We start from the raw sequence: 8,942 nt of genomic DNA on the forward strand, positions 1-8,942 counted from the left end.
TACTATTAACATTCTTTAAACAAAAAAAAACAATCCGGCATAAACACAAAAATGCTCTTCTGTGAATGAAATGTTCTCACAGCCCGACGTACCAACCGAGAAATGGTAAGGATCATTCTGTTTTTGGCATTCTTTTTTATAGCGCTTCTTCTTCTTTAAAGATTTATTTATTTATTATACATACAGTGTTCTGGCATGGAGGGCACCAGATCTCATTACAGATGGTTGTGAGCTACCATGTGGGTACTGGGAATTGAACTCAGGACCTCTAGAAGAGCAGCCTGTGCTCTTAACCTCTGAGCCATCTCTCCAGTCCCTCTATTAGCTCTGCTAAGCAGTATGTATGACACACACCAGAGGTAGGAAAGGCCATTTTAATAAATTATCTTAATTGTACAGAATTTCTCAAAATTAGACATGCTAAACCATGCCCTGGATGAATCTCAAGACTGCACAGCACTCTGTCTATCTGAGGACGAATCACTGGAGTGTCCAGTTCTTGTCCAGTGACTGCACAGCAGATTGTCCAGGGCCCCCCACCAGTCTTCCACCGCCTCTCACTTGCCGATTCTTTGGACCACCCAGTCCTGCTGGCAGAGAGGGCAGCGGTTGTTCTGTTTTACCCACAGAGACATGCAGCAGTTGTGAAAGGAATGGTTACATTCTCCCCAGACCACTGGAAGAAAAAAAAAAAAAAGAACAGCTGAGTAGGTGGGTATGCAGTACATGCCTGTCATCTGAGTACTGAGGCAGGAGTACCGCCAGTTCTAGGCCAATGTGGTTACAAAGCAAGACCTTGCCTCAGAAACAACCAATCAATTAAACAAACAATCAACCCCCCCCATCAACTGACATGACATAGTTCAATTAAAATAGCTAAGCCCAGGAGGACATGACCGTAGGAGGGGACCACATGGAGGGAGAGTTCAGGGGAGCAGGAGGGATGACCAGTGGTGGACATAATCAACATACATTGTATGACTGTATGAAATAAAGCATAATTTTTAAATATTCTAAAAAAATTAAATTACTAAGTTCAAATTTATAGTTTAAAAAAGGCCAAGAAAATAGTAATGGATCATAATCCTGAAAAAAGCTGGATAAATGGTCAAATTGTTTTCTATCTACAAAAATATTTACAAATATAAGTTACCTTAAGAAATATGCACTGAATGCAGAGCTCAGCCTGGTAGTGGAGAGGCTGGTGGTCTGACCAATCCTCCAACAACCCAGGCCAGAAGCAGGATTACGTGTTGCACCCCAGCATCCACCCCACCCGTGAGCTGCTGGAGCACGGGTGTGTGTGTGTTTGTGTGTGCTGGGTGCTGGTCCTCTGGACCCAGGGCAGCAACGGGATGTCCGGGAAGAGTCCTGTGAGAGCCCAGCACTGACAGCAGGGAGACCTGGGGCCTCACAGCAGACCAGTTATTCTTTGGGATGAACGCCTGCATGTAAACGTCTGGCTAAAGGGTTTACTGAGCGACCCACTGCATCACACTGCAGCTTCCATGATGAGATTTTTTTCCTTTATTCTTAAAAAAAATTTTTTGGGTGTGTGTGTGTAATCGGGAGGCACAATGTGAAAGATACAAATAAATAAAAGAAAGAAATGTGCCACAGGCTGGGCATGGTGGCATTCCCCTTTAATCCCAGCACTCAGGAGAGGCAGGTGGATCTCTGAGAGTTCGAGGCCAGCCTGGTTCTAGGCCAGCCAGGGCTGTTACACAGATAAATTGTCTCGACACCCCCCCCCCCGCCAAAAAAAAAAAAAAAAAAAAAAAGAAGAAAAAAAAGAAAAAGGAAGGAGCCACTTCTTTGCAGGGCGAACTCTATCCCATGCTCCTAAACAACTCTACTTGGTATCTTCTTAAATTAGGAGATTAAAAGGGGATTAAAGGACTTGAATTTGTCATAGAGCCCAGACCTCGGCCAAGAGGCAACCTTAGGGATCATTTGCACTTTCCTTATAACATCCTCCTGGTTTTGATTTACCCAGATACAATGTTTTACAGGCCCTGGGCTTACAGTTGGCTATTACAAACAGATGCTGTCTATCTACTGAGCTGTTTTTGTGAAGCTGTGAAGTTATGAATTATGGTACTGACCAGTTGGTATGGTCATGAAGGCCAGTCGTGCAGGGTGAGAGATCACTGAAAGGCCAGCCTGGTCTACATAGCAAGTGTCAAGTAAGAGCCACACATTGAGACAAAAACCAGAAAGTTACCATGCCAGCAGGCAGTGCGGCTCCTCACCTGACTATCAGGTCTGCAGAGCGCTGGAGAGGCGTCTCTCTGCGATCAGGGTTCTTTGCTGAGATGGGCCTTGCTATAAGCCCAGCCTGGCCTGGCATTCACTGTGTACACTATGGTAACTGCCCTGTCTCAGGCTTGCAGGGTGCTGGGATTACAGACGTAGGCCAACATGCTCAGGTCTTAAAATCTGTCTGTCTTTCCTTTCTTCTTTCCCTCCCCTCTGTCCTACTTCCTTTTCCTTTGGAGACAGGGTCTCGCTCCATAGTCCTGACTGGCCTGGAATTTGCTGATAGAGCAGGCTGGCATCCAACCTACAGTGTACCTCCTGCCTCTGCTGGTAGGACAAGTGTGTGCCACCAGTCCTGGCCTGTAGTTTTCTTAGCAGAAAATGTATTTCTTTCTGCTTAGCAAAATGTTTACCAAGACCATGAATGGAATATATAATCAATTATTAACTAAAATAGAAGAACTCATAAATTTATCTCAATAAGGGTTTTTTTAAAGAACTAAAACATTTTACTATTTATTAAAGAGATAGGAGAATTCTTTCCCTTTTAGTTTTAATCCTGATTTTGCTTGTTTTTGTTTCTAACTGTGTGTATAGGATGGGGGCGTGCATGCCACTGCTTCCCGTGGAGGTCAGAGGACCTTGTGGAGTGGTCAGGTTTGAGAGGTTAAGTGCTTTTACCTGAGCCATCTCACCAGCCCCTGAGTGCTCTGAGTATTTACACTAGTAATTAATCATTGCCTTATGGCTTAATTTTTTTATGTACTGACAAAGCCATTTCTTTCTTTGGGAAACAGGTCTCACTATGTAGCGAAAGCCTCAGCCTCCCTAGTTATGGATTTGCAGGCCTAGGTTATCAAAGACAGTTCAATAAAGTCAATTTCAATTGCAAACTCAAACATTCCCACAGAGACAGAAGAAAACCTCCAACTGAAAAGGCAGATAGAAGAATTAACACATACCAACACAGTCCTCTTGTTTGTTTTCAGCTTGACATCTAAGGCAGGCATCTAAAAGCAAACAAAGCAAATCTCATCTGAGGTTCAGGAGGCAATACTGGAAACCCAGACCTTCAAAGTCAAACAAAAGCCCTGAGGATCAGAGATGAAGATAAGAGTTTCATATTAATTTCTCATCTAAAAATAACCATTTAAAGAAAAATAAAATACACAGTATTCTATTAATTCACTTGTGACCAATATTTGACCAGGGCTAACGATGATCTTACAAGCTCATATGACAAGAGAACTTGGCAGTGGCATTAGGGAAAGTCCTTCAAGACAAAGACGCCAACTATACCATAACAAACCACTGTAAGGCCACTGGCTTCTCACTCCCATGGACCGACCTCAGGGTTATTTTCAAGACACCGGGTAAATACTCCATGCCCACGTGTTCGTTAGTTATTATCCTCAAGGAACCAGAAAAGATTTTTGTTGAGACAGGGTCTCACATAGCCCGTTAGTCTCTAGCCTGAACATACTGTGGATGACAACCTTAAAATCCTGCCTTAACGATATGGAATTACAAGCATGTGCCCCCAGCCCTGCCCAACAATAAAGTATAGGATAGACCAGGAAGAAGTTTTCACATAAACCCCCTTAATTTTTAAGCCATGTGACTATATAGCCTATTTGAAAGTTAACGACTTTTTTTCTAATTTTTCCATAAGCAAAATTCCTTTCCTTTGTTTTCGAGACTGGGTTTCATGTTGCTCAGGCTGGCTTAAAACTATATGGCCTAGGATGGCCCAAACCCCCAGTCCTCAATGCACTCACCCAACAACGGCAAAGTACTTGAAGAAATTACTTAGATTACTAGAAATGGAAACCTAATAATTCAATCAACACAATACTTTAGGGACCAGTGAAACTGGTTCATTCTTTAACTGTATAAACAGTCCAAATTTGGTAAAAGTAGGCTCAAGCTGACAGAAAATGCTTGATGTTAATTATGTGTGTGTGCTTAACTGTGGGTATGTGCATGCAGGTGTCCGTGGAGGCCAGAGGCGCTGGACACCGCTGGGGCTGGGGCTACAGTCATTCTGTGAGTTGCCCCACTTTGGTGCCAAGTATGTGCTCTTCACCACTGTGCCATTTCTCCAGATCCAGCAGACTGCTCTGAGTTCAGGACTGCTTTGTTACACAGTGTGCTGCTAACGCCAGGGCTAGAGTGACTTCAAAAGGTAAAAATAGAAAATTCTGTAAAAGCACACCGAGCCTGGAGTTGAAGACCCTTCCTGCCTCTCCTTACACTGGCTCAAGCTTATGATATACCTTATGATGGCCTGGCTCCAGCTCTGGTGGTCACTGAACTCTAATATGAGAATCGGTGAGCCACTACTTTTATGTTTTGTTTTTCGAGACAGGGTTTCTCTGTGTATCTTTGGCTGTCCTGGAACTCACTCTGTAGACAGACCAGGCTGGACCCAAACTCACAGAGATCCACCTGCCTCTGCCTCCCAAGTGATGGGATCAAAGCTTTGTGCCACCATCACCTGGTGCCACTACCTCTTTTTGTAAAGGAGGAAACCAAGGCTCCAAAAAGCCCGTGTTAAATGTCTAAACTAACACAATCAGGTACCCTCACCCTGGCTGTACAGATGACCTGGCCTCCTCTCTATGCCACCTGCTCCTTTCAGCAGGAAGTGGGTTGCGGATGGAACCCAAGGGAGAAAGCACTACCTGTACTGCAATGGGATGGATGGGCCAGCCTTAGAGTAAGAAGGCAAGAAAGTCACTTTAAGATTATAAAAAATCCAAGCCGGGCGGTGGTGGCGCACGCCTTTAATCCCAGCACTCGGGAGGCAGAGGCAGGCGGATCTCTGTGAGTTCGAGACCAGCCTGGTCTACAAGAGCTAGCTCCAGGACAGGCTCTAAAGCTGCAGAGAAGCCCTGTCTCGAAAAACCAAAAATCAAAAATCCAGGGCTGAAAAGATGGCTCAGTGGTTAAGAGTCTCAAACAGGACGAGTTCACTCCCAATGCCCACCTAAGAGAGCTCACAACTGATGTTAACTCCATCTCCAGAGGGATCGCAGGCACCTGCACTCAGATGCACATATCCTCCATGCAGATACATGATTATCAAAAAAAACAAAAAACAACAACAACAACAAAAACAGCCGGGCGGTGGTGGGAGACAGAGACAGCCGGATCTTAGAGAGTTCGAGACCAGCCTGGTCTAGAAAGCAAGTTCCAGGACAGCTAGGACTGTTATACAGAGAAACCCTGTCTGGAAAATCCAAAACCAAAAAAAGATATGTAATTACAAATTAAAGAAAAAAAAAAGTGTATGGGTGGGGGGAGGGTCGGGCTTGAGACGGGGTCTCTCTACACATACCTGGCTTGACTTGGAGCTCACTGACCTTAAAATCACAGAGATCCACCTGCTTCTGCCTCCCAAGTACTGAGATTAAAAACTGTGCGCCACCATGCCCAACACAAAACTAACAAACAACTGTCCTTTTAGGTCCCCACACCCGTGCACACACATACACAAATAAAAAAGTCCACCTCTCTAAAAAAAATTTTTTTTTAATCTTTCTTCTGTTGTTATCTTGTCTGGCCTGGATTTTCTACGTATGCCTTTGAATTAACAAGCAGAGCCTTCCAGGAACTCGCTCTGCAGACCAGGCTGGCCTCAAACTCACCGAGATTTGACTGTCTCTGCCTCAGGCCAGGACTGAGCTCTTAAACTATGCAAAACTCAACTAGAGGCCGGGCGGTGGTGGCACACTCTTTAATCCCAGCACTTGGGAGGCAGAGGCAGACAGATCTCTGAGTTCGAGGCCAGCCTGGTCGACAAGAGCTAGTTCCAGGACAGGCTCCAAAACTACAGAGAAACCCTGTCTCGAAAAAAAAAAAAAAACAAACAAAACAAAAAACTCAACTAGATTACGCTGGTTTGATACGTTTCACTTGGCCCAGTATTTTCGTTCAAAATAATAAAACTGACTATTTATGAAAGGTTCTTAGAAAGGGCACAAAAGGGCAGGTCAGTATTTTCGCTAAGAAATGGCACCTTATGGGAAGGGGACATGATGAAGTTTCATGTTTCTGAACCAAGCAAGGGCTTTTCTATCCTTGGATTCCCATGGATTTAAATCCTCTTGGCCCTCGCTTAAAGACAAGCGAACTCTGACTCGTCTTGTCGATCTGAATTTTAAAAGCCAGCCAAAGAGCAGCTGCACCGACCGAATCCACGCAAATAGCTGTGCATCATTTCGGGGTTGACAAGAGCCGTGAAGCGAGATCCGCACGGTGGCGCAGGCTCATAATTCCCTAGAATTTGGGAGGTGCTGGCAGGAGCACCGGGGGTTCAAGGCTGACCTCGGCTAAAAGGGCAACTTCCAAGCCAGCCTGGGCAACATGCGAGCCTCTCAAAAACAAACACCTCGACCCTCCGATCCACGTCTCGGGCTCCGCTGTGAGGTCTGCTGGCGGCTGGGCAACCCACACACGGGTTCCCGGGGATCACCCGGTTGTGTTCCCTCGGTCACGCCCACCACCCGCGGGAATCACCCCGCACGGGCGGCCCGGCCCAGTGCTCGCCGGCGGAGCCGGCCCAGCAGCCCCGGGCTCGCGTGCCGCGAGCGCTTCGCTTACCCATCACCTGGACCCTGCAGATGGCGCAGGTGTCACACTCAACGTCCCAGCTCCACATGGCTACCGCGTTCCACTTCTTGAGGGAGAACATCTTGTCGCCCCCCGGCCTGGAGCCTGCAGTCCCGGAGTGCGAGGACAACACGCACTGTTCCTCGCCGTCCTCCACGTCGGCCATGGCGGCGGCGCAGAACGGCGACGCGGACGTCGGGCGCGGAGGCGGGAGGTATGGCGGCTCAGTAGGGCCCAAACGCGTGCCGCGGCGCCTCCCGCAGGTACGCCCGCGCCGCCGGAGGTAGGCGGCGCTGATTGGCTGGCGCGGCTCGGTGACGTCACGAGGCCTGCACTGGGACCCTCTGCGCCTGCTGCTGCTTTGCAGGGGCCACCGGCATTTACTGCAGACCGAGGGGGTAACTGCGAGCGAGCACTGCCTTGCGTGCGTCTTCCTTTATTAAACCCGGAGCTCTCGGAAATCACCTTGCTTCCGTTTTCATTTGTCTTCTCTCTCCCAAATGTGAACTATCAGAGTAGGGAGAGAAGCCTCTCCATCACTGTAACCTCCGTATCTTACAAAATGCCTGACCGTAGGAGGCTTGTTGAAAGCAAGAGATCCAGGAATCTGATTCAGTGGGTTTCAATTTGGGGATGGGAGTCTTGGACTCTCTCTCTCTCTCTCTCTCTCTCTCTCTCTCTCTCTCTCTCTCTCTCCCTCCCTCCCTCCCTCCCTCCTTCTTTCCTTCCTCCCTCCCTCCTTCTTTCCTTCCTCCCTCCCTCCTTTTTTTTTTTTTTTTTTTTTTTTAAACCAACAAGGTTTCTATGCCGGGCGGTGGTGGCGCACGCCTTTAATCCCAGCACTCGGGAGGCAGAGGCAGGCAGAGCTCTGTGAGTTCGAGTCTAGCCTGGTCTACAAGAGCTAGTTCCAGGACGTGCTCCAAAGCTACAGAGAAACCCTGTCTCAAAAAACAAACAAACAAAAAAACAAACCAAGGTTTCTCTCACTAAGTAGCCCTGATTATCCTGGAACCTCTGAAGACCTGGTTGGCCTTGAACTCACAGATTCGTTCGTCCCCACCTCCCAAATGCTGGGATTAAGGGCGTGAGTCACACGCAGCATCTTTCTTTACACTTAAAATTTATTAGGACCTTGGCATTTTTGTAGTGTTTTTGTTTGGTTAGTTGTTTTTTCAAGACAGGGTCTCTGCGTAGACCAGGCTGGCTTCGAATTCACAGAGATCCAACAGCCTCTGCCTCCCAAAAGCTAGGATTAAGGCCTGGGCCACTGCCCCAGGCTTCTGTTTGTTGTTTTGAGTCAGGGTCTCACTACACAGCTCCAGCTGGCCTGGAACTCACTGTTGAAACCAGGCTGACTTGGTATTCACCTGCCTCTGCTTCTGGAGCGCTAGTAGGATCTGCAAAGGCTTTTGTTTATGTAAAAGACAGATTTGGTTTATTTGCTTGCTTCCTTGAGACAGTTTCCCCTTTTAAATCAAGCTGGCCTAGGACGCATTATGTAGCCCAGGCTGCCCTGGAACTCATAATTCCCTTGCCTCAAAAGCCTCAGTCATATGGTTGCTATGTATAAATAAGAGTGGAAAATGGGAATTGTTACAAAATATTGTTACACAAAGAAAAATAATCCCAGAAACCCTGTAGGAGGGCCCTTCGGAGCCAGTTTAAATTCCTCTTTTTAAAAAAAAAAAAAAAAAAAAAAAAAAGCCATGTAATGAAACTAGGAAAGTGACAACTATCGTAGAACTGTCGTGTGGAGGTGCCAGTCTTGAAACCCAGGGTCACCTCCTGTTTTTCCAAGCAAAGTAGAGATCTCCCATAAAGATCAGAAGCTGAGGTGTAGAGTCTCGAGGGGTGTCTAAATTCACTACACCTTGCTCCGGTCACTGGCCTCTCATGATCTGCTAGTCCCCAACATCCCTACCTGGCCCCTGGAGAGGGGCTAGAAGACAGAGAATGCATTAATATGTAGAACACTGAGTGTGGCTGCAGAGTCCTGCTTGGTGGATCTATGTGTGTAAGAGGTGAGGTTGGTGTTAGGATTCAGGCATTATGCTAGCCTGCCCTGTCAT

General features: G+C 47.0%; 1 protein-coding gene across 2 annotated transcripts; it reads right to left on the reverse strand.

The window, feature by feature from the left end:
• Window positions 1-360: 360 nt before the first annotated feature.
• Rnf7 (ring finger protein 7) lies at window positions 361-7,110 on the reverse strand. Of its 2 annotated transcripts, none has more exons than XM_038322737.2 (3): window positions 6,865-7,088; window positions 3,222-3,269; window positions 361-676 (listed from the first exon to the last, which is right to left on the reverse strand). In XM_038322737.2, the coding sequence occupies exons 1-3, from the start codon at window positions 7,037-7,039 to the stop codon at window positions 558-560; spliced, it is 342 nt and encodes a 113-aa protein (XP_038178665.1). In that variant the 5' UTR covers window positions 7,040-7,088; the 3' UTR covers window positions 361-557. The 2 variants fall into 2 exon arrangements, with proteins under 2 accessions (XP_038178665.1, XP_038178666.1); XM_038322738.1 differs by having other exon boundaries at window positions 620-676; window positions 6,872-7,110.
• Window positions 7,111-8,942: the final 1,832 nt, after the last annotated feature.

The sequence above is a fragment of the Arvicola amphibius genome, chromosome 3 (genome assembly GCF_903992535.2).
Source record: "Arvicola amphibius chromosome 3, mArvAmp1.2, whole genome shotgun sequence".
NCBI lineage: Eukaryota > Metazoa > Chordata > Mammalia > Rodentia > Cricetidae > Arvicola > Arvicola amphibius.

Coding starts and splice junctions, on each gene's coding strand:
- Rnf7 (XM_038322737.2), bottom strand. CDS start 7,039: ATGGCCGACGTGGAGGACGGCGAGGAACAGTGCGTGTTGTCCTCGCAC. Junction 3,270..6,864: donor CTGCAGGGTCCAGGTGATGG/GTAAGCGAAGCG, acceptor GTTTGCTTTTAG/ATGCCTGCCTTAGATGTCAA. Junction 677..3,221: donor CAAACAAGAGGACTGTGTTG/GTATGTGTTAAT, acceptor TTTTTCTTCCAG/TGGTCTGGGGAGAATGTAAC.